This window comes from Ovis aries, chromosome 24 (genome assembly GCF_016772045.2).
Source record: "Ovis aries strain OAR_USU_Benz2616 breed Rambouillet chromosome 24, ARS-UI_Ramb_v3.0, whole genome shotgun sequence".
Lineage (NCBI taxonomy): Eukaryota > Metazoa > Chordata > Mammalia > Artiodactyla > Bovidae > Ovis > Ovis aries.
Window position 1 is genome coordinate 17,655,178 of NC_056077.1, and position 16,525 is coordinate 17,671,702.

At 44.3% G+C, this 16,525-nt stretch overlaps 1 protein-coding gene across 5 annotated transcripts in view; it reads left to right on the plus strand.

The window, feature by feature from the left end:
* Positions 1-16,525, plus strand: part of VPS35L (VPS35 endosomal protein sorting factor like) — a 141,055-nt gene that overhangs the window by 25,969 nt on the left and 98,561 nt on the right. For all 5 annotated transcript variants that reach the window (XM_060405751.1, XM_060405752.1, XM_060405750.1 and 2 more), the window contains exons 6-8: positions 877-953; positions 4,787-4,915; positions 10,525-10,609. In XM_060405751.1, the coding sequence (XP_060261734.1) occupies positions 877-953; positions 4,787-4,915; positions 10,525-10,609 (291 nt within the window). The remainder of the gene's footprint in view (positions 1-876; positions 954-4,786; positions 4,916-10,524; positions 10,610-16,525) is intronic.

Sequence of the window (16,525 nt, forward strand, 5' to 3'; positions counted from 1 at the left end):
TATGCAGGTTCTGTGATATATTTCAAAATAAAGGGGAAAGTAGAAACCAGGTCAAAAAATCAAATTATTTGGAATCTTAGTAGTTGTTAGTAATTGAATAATTGTACCATGCTCTCAATTGATCCCAGCAAATCTGCACATTAACACCAGAGCTACGAAACCAGTGCCTTAAAAGAGTGAACTTTAGTTCCTGAGAGTGAGTTCGGTAGGCAGGAGCAAGCGGGCCTCTGGTCTAGAACAGAAACCCCCTTAAGATGGAGAAAGGGTTCTGAAATAGAAGGCTCCTGAGGACAACAGGCAGCTGGGCAGAGAGCCCTGCCCCGTGACTGGCCTATGGCCTGGGGTCCTTTCCTTTTCTTCCCTCCAGTCCCTGCTGATGAGAATCGTGCTGATGGACGAGGGAAGGCGGCTGGCTCACAAGTCCTGTTTGCTTGAAGAGAGGGCTTTGAAGCCCTAGTGTTTCCACTTCTGGACAGTGGGATTGTTGTTCTGTTAGTTGTTAGTACAACAATTCTACACTGTGAGTAAAGCCTGAGAGGGCCTTTTGTTTGAGGAAAACAACTAAATGATGGATTCTTGGCATCCTTATCTGGACTGCCTTTCTTTAGGAATAAACAAATGATTTAGTGAAAAGTTTGTAAATATCAAATGTCATGGAACCCTTTTGAGGCTGGCCTGCTGTGTTCCCATGAACAGCTCCTAGGCAGAAATGTTTCTAATGAAACTTGGGTTTCGTAAGGATGTTGCTTTCAAAATCTCAGGGAGTTGTCTGTAATAAAATTGTTCATGATAAAGCGTAGAGTGACCGATGCCTTCCTTTAGGGGGCTTGGTGACACAGTAAAGCCCCCCATGTGACATAAATCCATTCTTTCTAGGCAAAGCTGGGACCGCCACATCTGCGATGTCGGAGAAGGTTCGAACCAGGCTGGAGGAGCTGGATGACTTTGAGGAGGTGAGCGAGTCATTTGCTGAATCCCGGGAGCAGTGATGCTTCTGGTGCTTCTGCCAAGCGAAGTCAATCTCGGTGGCTGCTCTCTGATTAATCCTCGAGCTGCGCATTGTGTTCAGGCCTCCTGAGGCACCAACCAGTCCGGGGAAAGATGCCAGCGGTGCAGTTGGCCGAGCTCGGGCTGGTTTTCCGAAGGCGTTCTTCTCACTGTGATACTTGAGCAAACCCAGGGCGTCTGGGGACAGCAGTTAACTGGGGAAGCCAACTGGAATCATCTACTGGGAAGCTGCCTTGTGTAGTGTGGCATGGACGTGCCTGCTGCAGAGGCTGCTCGCAGCTGCTCTGCTGCTGGAATCTTTCATTAGCCTGCCCGTGCTTTTAAAGAACACGGCTCCTTTGCCAACTTATAAAAATTGACGTATGAATCTAGATTTCTGGATTCTCTTGAATTCCACCTAACTGTGGGCTCACAGTCTCATGTTTAACGTGGATGTGCACCATCCAGATTGCGTAGTTCTCCCTGGCACAGTTCACTCATAAACATTACTAGCCTGGTTCCTGGGTTGGAGTGAGACTGGTAGATAAGAGGGCAAACTCTGGAGCCAGACCTTGGATTTGAATCCTGGCTCTACTATTCGGTAATTCTGTAATTTGGGACAAGGTGCTTAAGAACTTGAGCTCTGTGCCTCTGTTTGCTAATCTGTAAGGTGGAGGTGCTACCTAGTATCTGCCTCTTAAGAGTGAATACAGAGGATTACGTGAGTTAATGCATGTGAAGTGCTTAGGCCAGCACCTAGCACATTGTACAGGCTTTGCAAGTGTTAGCTGATGTCAGCACCGTTCTGAGTCTAGAGGCCTTAGCTTGACTGCTTATTAACAGGGTAGCCTTGGGCATCCATCTTACTGTTCTCATTTCCTCATCTGTAAAATGGAGATAATACAGTTGTGTGAGCTGAATGGGAATGCCTTGAAATCACAAAGGTCCATTAATAGCGGCTTCCCTGGTGGCTCAGATGGTAAAGCTTCTGCCTGCAATGTGAGAGACCTGGGTTCAATCCCTGGGTTGGGAAGATCCCCTGGAGAAGGAAATGGCAACCCACTCCAGTATTCTTGCCTGGAAAATCCCACGGACAGAGGAACCTGATAGGTTACAGGCCATAGGGTGGCAAAGAGGCAGACACGACTGAACAACTTCACTTTCAGTTTTTCTTTCCATGTAATAGCAGTTGCCATTGCTCTGTTCTACATTTTGCCTCTGGTTTCTGGGTCCTTCTAGCCCTGAGACCAGAGTTGTTAGCTGCTCATCAGAGTCTAATAGCCAATACTTTATTTCTCAATTCAGTAATGATGTTTTGAATTAGGGTGCCTGAGAGCCCCAGTCTGCATGTCACCAGCCAACCTTGGTTGGTAGGGAAATGCCAAGGGTTTTATCAAAGCTCTGTTGTCTGTTGAGTAACTGAAACTCACTTGAACTGGTTTATGTGGAAAATAAGGACTGTATTGAAGGGTACACTGAATGCAAGGGCACACAGGCCTGGAAGCAGGAACTGAAAAACCATCCAGAACCCTGGCAGCTGTCTTCTGCCTCTCAGGGTTCTGTGTAGCCTCCAGACTTCCTAGTTCTCCTTTTTTTTGTTTTTGTTTTTGTCTTTGTTTTTCTGCAGAATGGTTACCTGGCTTCTCCCTGCTCACAGCAGCAGATGGCATGGTTTCCAGGTTAACATGGTATATTTGTCAGGACAAGGCAAGTTTGTAAACAGATGAACCCTGATATCTCAGTGGCTTAATATAACAAAGGTTTATTTCTTCTTGCATTACTGATTCAGTGTAGGTGACAGGCATACCACCATCTCATGGTGCTGCCATCTCAACAGATGGTTCCAGGGTTGTCAACAGCAGAGCTGGAGACAGGGTCACTTCTCACTGCCTCAGCCCAGAAGGGACACATGCAGCTCGGTTCACCACCCGTTTGTCCAAACTGCTCATGTGGCTCCTCCTACACCAAAGGGGCAGGGAGAATCCTATCTTACTGTTCAAGTGAACAGTTGGGATCAGTTCACATTTCCTGAACCTCCTACTTGTATTTCTTTAATAAAGAGTTGTTCCAGCAATCCTACTCCTGGGCGTGTATCTGGAGAAAGCTCTTAATTCAAAAAGATACATACAGCCCAGCGTTCATAGCAACACTATTTACCATATCCAAGACAAGCAAGCAATGTAAATAAATATCCACCAACAGATGAATGGATAAAGAAAATGAGGTACATATACACAATGGCATACTACTCAGCCATAAAAAGAATGAAATAATACCATATGCAGCAGCATGGATGGACCGAAAGATTATCATACTAAGTGAAGTAAGTCAGGCAGAAAAAGATAAATATCATATGATACCACCTATATGTGGAAGCTAAAATATGATACAAATAAACTTATTTGCAACACAAAAACAAGCTCTAGACTTACAAAACTTTTCTTTTTTTCCCCTTACAGTTACCAAAGGGAAAAGGGTGGGGGGATAAATTAGGAGTTTAGGATTGGCAGATACAAACTACTATATGTAACATAGAGAAACAGCAAGGACTTACTGTACAGTACAGTAAGCAGCTATACTCAGTATCTTATAATAAACTGTAATGGAAAAGAATATGAAGAATATGTATACATACATGATATAACTGCATCACTTTACTGTACACCAGAAATGAACTCCGAGTTGTAGAGCAGACGTGATAACCACCACACTACGGAACCCTTGCCAGAAATAAACTCAATGTTGTAAATTAACTATACTTCAATTAAAAAAAAAAAAAGAGCTCTTCACTTTGAATTCCAGGGAACATTCATATAAAAGGGATTTGGTTCCCGGTCTCATGTGGGTTGTTAGCATGACCTTCACTCCTGTGAGCAGTGTAATCAGCATCTCAACAATTAGTCAAGGATTAATAAGCATGTACTGTGTGCCAGTGGTACTGGTCTTTACATATGTTGTTCTTTCATCCAAGTGATGACCTCACGCACTTCTGCCATGGGTTTTTGCCGAGTCTGCTCTCTGTCCTGAATGCACTCTTCTTGATCCAGTTAATACCCTCCATTGCCTACTTAATACCTGCACCCCGCTGAGAATTTGTTTCAAGCATCACTTGCTCCAGGAAACCATTCTTGACCACCAGTCTAGACTAAGGTGAACCTTTTCCTCAACATTTGTGTATCCCTGAAATTGAGCTGTGTCTCTGAATTGGTGGATGTCCACCATCAGCATTTTTTCTTCCTTGGTGATACATAAAACATTTGTGCTTCTTACAATGGACACCTCAGATTTAGATACACTGTGATATGTATCTTCGTAGAATTGGTTTCCCTGAATATTTGTCTCTGTATTAGGGTCCGTCTTGTCCTCTGTACCTTAAACTCTGTTAGTCCTAAAGTAATGTCTGTTTGCACAACTTTGTATATGGGACATCTAGTATACCATAGTTGCCTAGCGCACAACATGCCCCATTAACTATGTGTTGAATAAAGGTAAGTCCTTTTATCACTGTTCACAGAGGAGACTCAGAGAGGAAAGCAGCTCTTGAGTCATATGGCTAGAATGTGACTGAGCTGGGAGTGGACTCAGGTCTGACTTATGTTCTAGGCCAGTCTCCCAATCATTGCCCTCTGCCCATCTTGGCAGAAAACTCAAAGAACTTCTTTGATCCCAAGGCAGAACTATCGATCTTGCTTGGGATATGAGGACAACCTACAGATTAAAACTCAGCTAATATTCATGGGGGTGGGAAGTCCAAAATGTTTTTCTTCTGTACATGTATCTTTCTACTTTCTGCCCACAGGGATCCCAAAAGGAGCTGTTGAATTTGACTCAACAGGATTATGTGAACCGCATAGAGGAGCTCAACCAGTCGCTGAAGGACGCCTGGGCCTCGGACCAGAAAGTGAAGGCTCTAAAAATAGTCATCCAGGTCAGGTTGAGTGATTTTTTTTTTTTTTCCCTCCAGAATTTCCTTTGTAAATCTCCTTTGTGGATAATTAGGGTTTTCAGAGGCCTGCCTTCAGGGTCTTACCCTAATTTTTTCACCTGTTCCATTTTCACCTACCTCCTGTGAAAGTCCATGATTATGAATCAGTGTTTTCTATGCAATGGCTAATCCCAGGGCCACCATGTGCAGCTGTATAGATTATGCACTATGTAATTCCAGGAAATTTCACCCTAGATTACAGAATTACTGATGTCCCCCTAGGGTTGTGCAGTTTGTTGGCCCTGTTACAGCCCCTGACACATTTATGATCTGTATAGACTAAAGATTGAGCAACTGTGTTTTGGGTTTTCTTGACCAGATTTTCTTTGTATCTTTGGAACCAGTGGTTGTATGTTCCTAATGTATGCATTTTGGGGTCATGTTCTGTATAATGATGTGGTATAGACAATGTGTTTACAGTGTCAGAGGTACATTTGTTGAGTCCTGTTTGTTGATCCATGACAACTTTTGGATCACAAGAGCAAGTTCTATAGGGAAAACAGCTTATCCTGTCTCTTGAATCATAAATACATCCTGTCTTGGCAAAACATGTCCAGAAGTACACTATACAAGGAATGATGTATACATTATGATTTTCAGAGCAGAGGTAACAGAATTGCTGAACAGCCATTTTAGTTCAGAAGTACTAGCTCTCATTCTTGTTAATTGTCATGGGAATGTGACATTTGTTTTCTTACCTTTTTTTCTGGAGGAGGGTTAGGAGAGTCTGAGAGTCTTTACACTGGGTACTTGAAAACATTTAGGATGACACTTTGTATGGCAGGTACTATTTATTTTGGTGTTCATGATAGAGGCAAACCCAAGCCCATTTCCCTTCCATCACAGTTGTTAGTTGACAAAGTAAATATCTGAAGGTTTCTCTCATCCTGGAGGCACATGATGGAGGTTGCTTGCTGAGTGGCTCAAGTGAGAAAATACCTAAACTAACAAGAGCTTCTTCAAAATATTTTCGTTGGCAACATCTCTCCATAGAGTTTTGTAGCACAGCACTGTGACTTCTAAGAGTTTTACATCTGGAGGAGATTTGATTCATGTGTACCCAAAGAAAAGAACCATAAAAGTGTTTAATTAACTCCACATCTGGTTAATAGTAATTATTTGACTTTCAGTACTTTAAAGATTACCTTCTTTATCCAGAAAAAGCTGGTGAAGGTGCAGAGTATGGAGAAAGGAAACACAGTTCCCTTTATTTGCTCTGTAGTGAGATTTTACTTTATCAACTTTATTGAGATAATTTACATGTCCTGAAATTCACCATTGTAAATGTACAATTCAGTAATTTTTAGTAAGCTTACAGAGTTGCACAGCTATTCCACAATCCAGTTTTAGAACATTTTCATAGCTACTGCCACTTTCAGCTCCAAAAAAACCACTGATCTGCTTTCTGATTCTGTGAATTTACCTTTCCTGGACATTTCATATACGTGGGGTCATTCTTTTGCCTCTGGCTCCTTTCACTTACCATGTTTTTGATGTTCATCCATGTTACATCAGCAGTTTGTTTTTTTCCCTGCAGAGTAGTATTCCACCGCAGGCATAACCACATTTTTCTTATCTATTAGTAAGTTGGTGGCCATTTAGATGTCTGCACTCTGACCATGATGAATAATGTTGCTGTTCACAGTTGCATACAAGTCTTCGTGTGGACATATATTTTCAGTTTTCTTAAATAGATTCCTGGAATGGGATTGCTGAATAATATGCTAAGTTTATGTTTACCTTTTTGAGGAATGGCCAGTTTGCTTCCCAAAATAGCTGCTCTGTTTGCATTCCCACCGGCAGTGTACAAGGATTCCAGTTCCCCTGTATCTTCTCCATCACTTGTTTCATTATTGTCTGTCTTTTTGATTATAGCCATCTGATTGGGTGTGAAGAGGTATCTTCTGCCATTTTAATTTGCATATCCCACCCGACTAATGATGTTGATCATCTTTTCATTGGTCATTTTTATATTTTCTTTAGTGAACTGTCCATTCAAGTCTTGCCCATTTGAAAAGTCATTTTGTTTATCTTCTTTGCCGAGTTGTAACAATTTTTTTTCCTTGATATAAATTCTTTATCAAATACATGATGTACATGTATTTTTCTCCTAGTCTGTGGCTTTTCTTTTCATTTTCACAATGTTATCTTTTGAAATGTGGAAGTTTTTAATTTTAATGAAGTTCAGTTTATCAGTTTTCTCCTTTTGGAGTTGTATCCAAGAACTGTTTGCATAACCCAGGGTCATGAGAATTTCTTCCTATTTTTTCTACAGTTTTATAGTTTTAGCTCTTACATCTAGGTTTATGGTCCATTTTGAATTATTATTTTGTATGTATAGTGTGAGTCTCTAAATTTATTAATTTTTTTTTTTTTTTTTTTGCTTATGGATATCCAGTTGTCTCAGCAGTATTTGCTGAAAAGACTTTTTCCTGTTGACTTATCTTGGCATCATTGTCAAGTCAGTTGGCCATAAATGTAAGGGTTTATTTCTGAACTCTCAATTCTATTCCATAGATCTCTAAGTGTATCCTTAAGCCAGTACCACTTGTCTTGATCTATAGCTAGCTTTATGGTAAGTTTTGGAACTAGGTAGTATAAGTCTTTTAACTTTTTCTTCTTTTTCAAAATTGTTTTGGCTCTTCTGGGCCTTTTGTGTATCCATGTGAATTTTAGGGTCAATTTCTACCAAAAAAAAACCAAAAACAAAACCTTCTGAGATTTTGATAGGGATTGTGCTGACCCTCTAGGTTAGATGGAGAGATTTGCCATTTCCTTCTCCAGGAGAATTCATCTACCGATGCATAAATTATGTATCATTCATTCTGTTGATGAGTTTCCAGTTCTTTCCTTTTCTTTTTCCTTTTTCATTATCATGAACCATGTGAACACTAGTCATGTCTGCTGGTGACCATGTAAAGTGTTTCCCTAATGAAGGCCCATACCTGAAAGTAGAACAGCTCAGGTGTACGGCGTGTGCCTCGTCCACTTTTCCAGATGATGCCAAGTTATGTTCTGCAGTAGCTGTGCCAGCCTGCACCGTAGTGGCAGAGTGTGAGCGTCTGTGCTGTTCGGCAGCCTACCAACATTTGGTATGAGCAGACTTCCTATTTTAATGTTTCCAATTTAGAAGGTAATAAAATCATATTTTATTGTGATTTTAATTTGCAATTCCCTGATTATAATAAGATTGAGCATCTCTTCAAATGTTTATTGGCCACTGGGGTTTCTTTTTCTGTAAGATGCCTTTTGTTGATTCCTTTTGCTCATTTTTCCATTATGTTATTTGTATTTTTCTTACAGATTTTTAGGATTTAAAAAATATGTGTTCTAGGCAATAACTGTCCTCTGATTAGTCTGCTTCCTTCCTTCTTTCCTCCCATCCATCCATCCATATATATAGTCATACATTTTTAGTACTCAATCATAGGTTATCTTTTAATTTATTCATTTGCTTTGGTTCAAATTTTTGTGTTTTATTTCCAACTTAGTTTTTGAAATTGTTAGTTTCCTTCTAGAATATCACTAATTGGCAACAAATGAAAAACATTCCTTTAGTATTTTTTCTGCAGTGTTGATAAATTCGATAGCAAGTATTTCAGGCAGGTAATTGACTAGTCAGTTGCTCAGGAAATGTTTATAACAATGGTTCTCAACCTTGGCTGCACATTAGAATCACTTGGGAGCTTTAAGAAATCCTGTTTTCCAAGCTGAACACTGAAGCTGCTCGATCAGAATCCCAGGCACTGTTATTTCACAAAGTTCCCCAGGTTATTCTGAAGCTGAGAATCCCTGGTTTGTAGAACGCTTTTTCCATTCAGAGGGTAGTACAGATTGTGGATTTCACGAGCCCAGTGTGTCCTGGGCTTGTGTGAGTGCAGCACCTGGAGCTCTTGTTTAAAATGCTGATTCCCTGGTGCCTCCACGTGTGGCTTTGACCAGTCGGTTTGGAGAGGAGCAGGAACTCTGTTTTTAGTACATACCACGGGGTGCCTGATTTTTATTAGTTTAGGAAACTGCAGCAAAGCTTTAAAAAAAAATAGCTGTGGAATCTTCAAAATAGTGACTTCAATTTATAACATTATATGACTTTAACTTTGGATTAAAAAACCTTATATTCTGTGACACCAGCTGGGGAGACAGATCCATGCAGTATTGGGAATCGCCAGCTGTGTTTAATTTGAAATCTTCTGTTTGAATTCTCTCTCCCTCCCTCCTCACCACGGGCAGTAACTCATCTCTGAGGGGCTCTGGTAGAAACTCAGGAGATACCACATCCCTAGGAACCAAGCGCTGTGTGCTGTAAACAGTCTCTAAGATTCAGAGCTGTTTGTTTTCTCCAAGCCCTGAAGTCCCATGGGGTAATTGTTTAAGTTGGAGCTCTCATAAAGGGCATGGGAAAGACATAAAGCAAGGTGTCAGGAAATGGAGCTCTGTGTGCCTACAAATGCCACGCTTGGTGTCGATGCCGTTGTTTTCACAGCTTACGTTCCTCTCACCTCCAACCTCCAAATAACATTTGGGCTATGAGAGGTTGCTTCACAAACTGGACACATTGTTTACTTTTAATTATGTAATGCTAAAGAGAAACTTGATAAATCTAATAATTTAGATATTGGGTAACAAAGCCAAACTGAAAACACATGTCAGTCTACATCTTGATAAGGTGAACTTTCTAGCCATTCACTGCACATTGAAAGTGCATGCATATGAAAGGACTCTTTCTAAATGTCCAAATAGTTTTGGTTTTTACATGACATTTTTTTTATCTCTGATAAACTATGGAAAGGTTATCTAGTTCCTTATCCAGACTTTTGAATCTATAAAGACTTCAGGGTATCACTTTGAATTCTTCAAAGCAGAGATAGATTTTTGTTTTTGATTATACAAGATGACTTCATCTGGGGTGTTCGGGGCCACGTTGTGTGGCTGTAATCTGGTTTGAGTCCTGAACATGTCAGTGACCTTCTGGCGTAGGTGATGGTGGAGGGATTGAGCAATTTCCTGCAAACCCAAAACATTCCTCGTGTCCTCAGTTCCAGAGAAACATGTAACTCTTTGAAACTTGTCCAGTTTCCTTTTAGAAGGAAATTTAAGAGTGAGTATAAATAATAGATGCTAGTGTAAGAAGCCCTGGAGAACCTGTGGGGTCATTTCATAGAAAAGAACATTTAAGAATCAAGACTATCCAGAGGATAAACCAGAGGAGGCCATACTGAAAAGATGGAGTCACCTGCAGGGATGCTGGCTGACTTTCCTGGTGGCTACATGCTGATCCTAGTTCAGACCCTCTGGATAAGATTCCTGAGTTGTGGCTTTTCTGGAGGCAGGTGATGGTGCCTTTCCTCAAGAGGCTCTGTTATGAGCAGAGTCGACTCCCTTTGTCAAAAGCACAGTGCTATTTCTTGTAATTATACCTCCAGAGATTAGCACTAGGCCTGGCCCATGGTAAAAACCTGCACTTGTCTGTAGAAATCCTTTACTTTCTAGGCTTGGAGTGTTTCAACCCAGTCAGACATGACAGAGTGACTTTTTCTCTTCTCTTTTTCTAGTGCTCAAAGCTTCTTTCGGACACAAGTGTTATTCAGTTCTACCCAAGCAAATTTGTCCTTATCACCGACATACTTGATACATTTGGTAAGTACTAGTTTTATTCATCTTAAATCTAAGAAGTAGTTTGATTGCCAGAAGTTGGATGGTCGAGTTGCTTTAAAATAGGTTCTATTGTGGCTTCATTTTTGAGGTAAGTACGAGGGAAATCAAAACCCCCACCCTTACCCTTGCTCCCGTGCTGTTTTTGAAAGAGTTTTATTTTTTTTTAACTTGATTTTTATTGGCGTATAGCTGCTTCATAATGTTGTGCTTGTTTCTGCTGTGTAGCAGAGCAAATCGGCTACACATACACATGTATCCAGTCTTTCCCAGATTTCCTTCCTATTTCAGTCACCACAGAGCGGTGAGTAGAGGCCCTGTGCTACATGGCAGGTTCTCGGCTGTCTATTATATATATAGGGGTGTGTGTGTGTGTGTGTGTGTGTGTGTGCACATGTGCGTGCTCATGCACTCATTTGCTCAGTTGTGTCTGACTCCTTGTGACCCCCGTGAACAGACTGTAGCCTGCCTGGCTTCTCTGTCCAGGTCCTTTCCCAGGCAAGAATACTGGAGTGGGTTGCCATTTCCTCCTCCAGAAAGAATTTTGAATACTTGTTTCTCCCCTTCTGATAGGCTAGTAAGGTGAGTGAGTGAAGTGAGGCGGACTGGGGAGCACGCGTCCTATCGAGGCCTTGATCCACTGCCAGCCAGCTCATGGCATCTGGAACCCACTTTGTTCAGAACTCAGCCCGGCGTCTCTTCCCAGCCCTTCCCCACCCACGCTGGGTTTCTGTCCTAGGGAACGGCAGCACCATGCACCCTGTTGCCCACTCTGGAAATCTGAGCATCTTCTCGGCATGCCCCACGCACAGTCCATCACCAAGTTCTTCTCTTCAGCCTCCTCAGTTTCTCCCCGGTACTCCATTTCCTGTCTTCTCTGTTGAAACCTTAGTCTAAGCCGCCAGCCTCTGCCCCGTGGATGATGGCTGCAGCTCCTGTGAGGTCTTCCTGCATCACTGTGGCTGCCCCTTGTCACGTGCTCAACCCCTCAAGCCAAATGGTCTTTGGGAGCCCAGCAGAGAGATCTAGATGGAAGAGATTAACCAGGAGTCCCTTGGAGAAACAGGAGGTCTCCATGCTGCTTCTGATGGTCAATGGCCAAGACATCATGCCATTAGCAGTTTGCCCAGACCATGCAGCCTGTGGGCCGTACGTGACGTTCAGCAGTGAGGTGCCCTGCAAGAACTAGGAGATAGTCTCCTTCTGAGAACTGAATGTGGAGGAGGTTAGCACATAACGTTAGCTGTCTTGCCGGTGGGCTCCCAACCTGGCAAGTCTAGCCTGTAACCCATTGAAAGGTCAAATGTGTTAGGAAACAAAATGTCATTCAGAGAGACCATATATTTCTGTGTAGGAGACCGGGGACCTGAGTGTATTAACTGGAACAAGTGATAGAGGAACTATCTCATACTAGTCTTAGAGAAGGGAGGGTATTTATCGGCTTATGTTGAAATGGCCAGGGGTCATTTCTGGCTTTAGGTACAGCTAGATTCAAGAATTCAACCAATATCTTCAGAATTGTGGCTTTTTCTAGTACTTTTTCTTGGGTTGACTTCATTCTCAAGCTCCACAAGGTGTCCCCAGCTTCTATCAGCTTTGCTGCTAGTAGTCCCAGGAGAAGGAAGGAAATTCTAGCCACACTTTCCAGCAGAAGTCTTGGAATTCATCTCATTGGTCTGGCTTGGATCACTCATCAGTCCCTGAGCCAGGTATGGGCTCTGGAGGAGGCAATGTGCAGATAATCCAGAGTTCGGATACCCCAAAGAAGAAAGGTTGATGCTCTTTCCAGGAGAAAAGGGAATGGGAACTAACTGAGCCAGGAAGAGACATCTAGGATCTTTGGGTTCAGATGATCCGGGGAGGTGGTGTTGGGCGCTCTGCTGGGCACTGACAGTGTCAGCAAATAGGAAACAAAAATCCAGGCCTTGGTGGGCTGTGCCACAAAGAGGAGATTTACAGAATACATAAGTAAACCTGATTGTATATTAGATGAGGACTGGTGCTATGGAGGGAAAAAACTCCAAATCAGAGCAGTGGGTGGAGGTGGGCTGCACTTTTAAATAGGGTGGTTGGAGGAGGCCTCGCTGAGAAGTTGATGTGTGAGCAAGTTCTTGAAGTACGTGAGAGATGAATCACATGCTGGCAACGTGGGGCCAGTTAGGACCAAGGAATAGCCAGTGCAAAGGTCCTGGGGTAGGAGCAGTCCCGGCAGCTTTGGAGAACTGAGGCCAGGGTGCTGCTGCAGGTGTGTGGAGTGGTGGTGAGGGGATGGGGACAAGGCCAGAACCTGGGGGGCCATGTAGGCCGTTGAAATGACTTGGGCTTTGACCTGGAGGACGTGAGGAGCCACTGAGGTGTTACGTAGAGTTAAGTGCAAGTTCTGATTTAGTTTTTAATGTGCTTCCTCTGACTGCTGTGTTGAGACTAGATTGTAGGGCAAGGGTGGGGCAAGGGGCCCAGTTGTGAGTCCAATGCAACATTTTAGGTAAAAAATGAGGGTGGCAGGGACCTGGGGAGGCAGTGGGGATGGAAGGGGGGGTAGTGATCCAGAACAGACAGGCGCTTTAGGCTCTCAGAATAGACATCAGTTACACACCCCTTGGGCCTCAGCTTGTCCTCATGCCCAGCTTGCCTTCAGGGAGCAAGGGTGTCAGTCAGCCAGAGAGGCTGGTAGCTGTGTCTGTTTCTCCTGACGGTTCTGTTCTCTTGGCGAATTGACACATTGACCTTCTGGTTTCCCTCACCAGCCTCCTGCAAGTCTCTTTTGCCTGAGTCAGCATCCCTGGGCGAGACTAGTTCCAAGAGGCCGATGAGCCCGCAAACCTGGCCAGATCCAGACATTAACCCTGTGAGAATTTGGGGCAGTCATTCTGTCAGCCTCTGTGGTGGCAGCCCAACCCCGTACCTCAGCCAGCAGGACTGAGGTATGGTGTAGATGCCTGCTGTCCTTGCTGTATTCTAGGAATTAGCTGGGCTGGGGGTTGAGAATAACGGTGAGAAATCCTCAGCAAATAAGGGTTTTCTTTGGGCCTGACTGTTTTAGGTGCTTTAGTGATATTCAGTCACGCCATCTTTGTAACAGCTCTATGAGGTAGGGTCTGTGATTATCCCGGAGAAGGCAATGGCACCCCACTCCAGTACTCTTGCCTGGAAAATCCCATGGACGGAAGAGCCTGGTAGGCTGCAGTCCACGGGGTCACGAAGAGTCGGATGCGACTGAGCGACTTAGCAGCAGCAGCTATAATTATCCTCACTTCACAGATGAGGAGGTTGAGGCACAAGGATGTAAAGCAGCTCATCCGCTTCCCCAGGGTAGTGAGTGGCAGAGCTGGGGCTCAAATTGAGTTCTCTCTGAGCAGTCAGAGCACCTGCTTGATTGCTCTTCAGTTCAGTTCAGTCACTCAGTCGTGTCTGACTCTTTGCGACCCCATGAACCACAGCACGCCAGGCCTCCCTGTCCATCGCCAACTCCCGGAGTCTACCCAAACCCTTATCCATCACTTGGCTTCTGGGGGAAATTCTCTCTATGAAAACTACAAGTGCGTGTAGCCTTGACCCAGCAACTCACCTCTGGGAATTCATCCCAGCAACCCAAGTGACTGTCCAGAGGGGACCAGTTAAACAGAAGATGACACGTCTGTGCACTTCAGCGCTAGGAGCCCCTGAGGAGTGAAGCCGTGCTGTGTCCTGGTGTGGAAGGTACCCAGGTTATGTTGTTGGGTGAAAAACTCGAGATGCAGAACAGCTATGAGAGTATGTTCCATTTGTGTAAGAAAGGAGGGAAAGTTAGAACAGTTGCTTCTCGTCGCTTGTGTTTGCCTAAAGAAACATTAGGAGGATACTCAAGAAACTAGTAAAAGTGCCTTTCCACCCCTCCCCCACCCCGGCCCCCCTCCAAACGAGGGTGGTCCAGGCAGTGAGCATCATTCGGTACCTCCTGTAGCCTTTTTGAATTTGGAACGGTGGGCGTGTTTCACCTATTCAAAGGATTCCCAGAGGCACCCTTGTCCAGATCTGTTGTGAATAGCTTTCCTCAGGCCTGCGAGGCAGCCTGCATGTTCAGGGGCTGCGTGTTACACTTTGGGGCTAGAGAGCCGCTCTCACCTTTTACAAAGGGGGCAGGACTCACTTGCTTGAGTGGCAGCTCGGAGTGCGGAGGTCCATTGTGCATATGTCCCTGTTACCCTCGGCTCCACAGGAACACGTGCTACTGTTGGAGGGCAGGTGGTTTGTGGTGGTGGACGAGGCTGATGGATCGTGGGAGCATCCAGCTGGGCGGGGATGCGGGACACCGCCCTGGGCGTCTGCAGTGCGCAGGCGTGGCGGTGCTTTTGCTGGGACTTCCCTGGAGGCAGTAGTGCAGAGCTGGAAGCTGGGCTCTGGCGTCTCTCTGCTTGCATTCCTTGCCTCTCCTCCAGGGTGGTGTGAACCTGAGCCTTGGTCTCTTCACTTGTGGAATGGGAACTTCCCATTGTGAAGTTCCCGCACCTTCACTTGTGGAATGTAGACCTTGCCTCTGGGAACTTCTGGGGAGAATTTTAATTGGGAGAATGTGCAGGAGGCACATGATGTCTGTCCCCTTCTAGGAACTGGCAGGGTCAGTGTCAAAGTAAGGTGCTCAGAAAATGTTAACTGTTGTCACTGATCTCTTGTATTTCAGTGTCTTTGGTTTATAAGAAAGTGAATCAAGAAAGGAAAGGAATCTAGGATCAGGTGTTATTTCTCAAAATAGTTGTCCACTAACTTAATGATGCTGAAGCTGAAGCTCCAATACTTTGGCCACCTGATGCGAAGAGTTGACTCAATTGAAAAGACCCTTGATGCTGGGAAAGATTGAGGGCAGGAGGAGAAGGGGATGACAGAGGATAAGATGGTTGGATGGCATTACCGACTCAATGGACATGAGTTTGGGTAAACTCTGGGAGTTGATGATGGACAGGGAGGCCTGGTGTGCTGTGGTTCATGGGGTCACAAAGAGCTGGACACGACTGAGTGATTGAACTAAACTGAAGTTAACAAAGGAAAACAAATGTTCACCCAGCTCTTTTGGCTGAAAATGGTTTAGTAGTTAAAGGCCCCTTAGAATATGAAGGTGAAATACAAAAATGTCTTTTTTTAAAAAAAAAAAAAAGAAGGCCGGTTTTGGAGAGATGGTAAGCTTTTTGTGGAGTAAAGGCATTGGGTTCTCTGAAGTTGGGTCCACACACCTGAGGAGGTGTGAGAAGTCACACGGCTGCCCAGCGTGGCCTGCTGTGCTGTGCACATGCAGTCCCAGTGCTCGGAGTTCTGTGCCCATCTCAGGAGGCCTCTCTCGGCATCAGATGTGGCTGCCTTGGAGAGCCTGTGACTGCAGGTAACCAAATGCTTTCTGCCAGGAGGTCAAAGGCAGGTAGCTTTGAGAACTGGGGCTCGGTCCCTGAGGCTTCTTAGGAACTTCTAAATTGAATCCATGGTTTGGAGCTGTGGTTCTCGTCTTCAGTTACATACCTGGAGAGCTTTAAGAACACTTTCAGTGGCCAAGCTGTGCCCCAGACCATTTACATTAGAACCTCTGAGGACAGATTCCACACAAGCATATTTTCAAGTGCCTCAGGGGCTTCCCTGGTGGTTTAGTGGTAAAGAATCTGCCTGCAGTGCAGAAGATTCGGGAGACTCATTCCCTGGGTTGGGGAGATCCCCTGGAGGAGGAAATGGCAACCCAATCTAGTATTCTCATCTGAAGAATTCCATGGACAGAGGAGCCTGGTGGGCTACAGTACATGAGGTTGCAAAGAGTTGGACAACTAAGTGGCTAACACTTTCAGCCTATCAGATGTGTTGGAGAGTCTCTTGTGGAGACCTTGAGGAGGTGGCTCACCTTGGGAACGGGTACTAGCCGCTGCAGTCCTGGAAGGTTCCCCT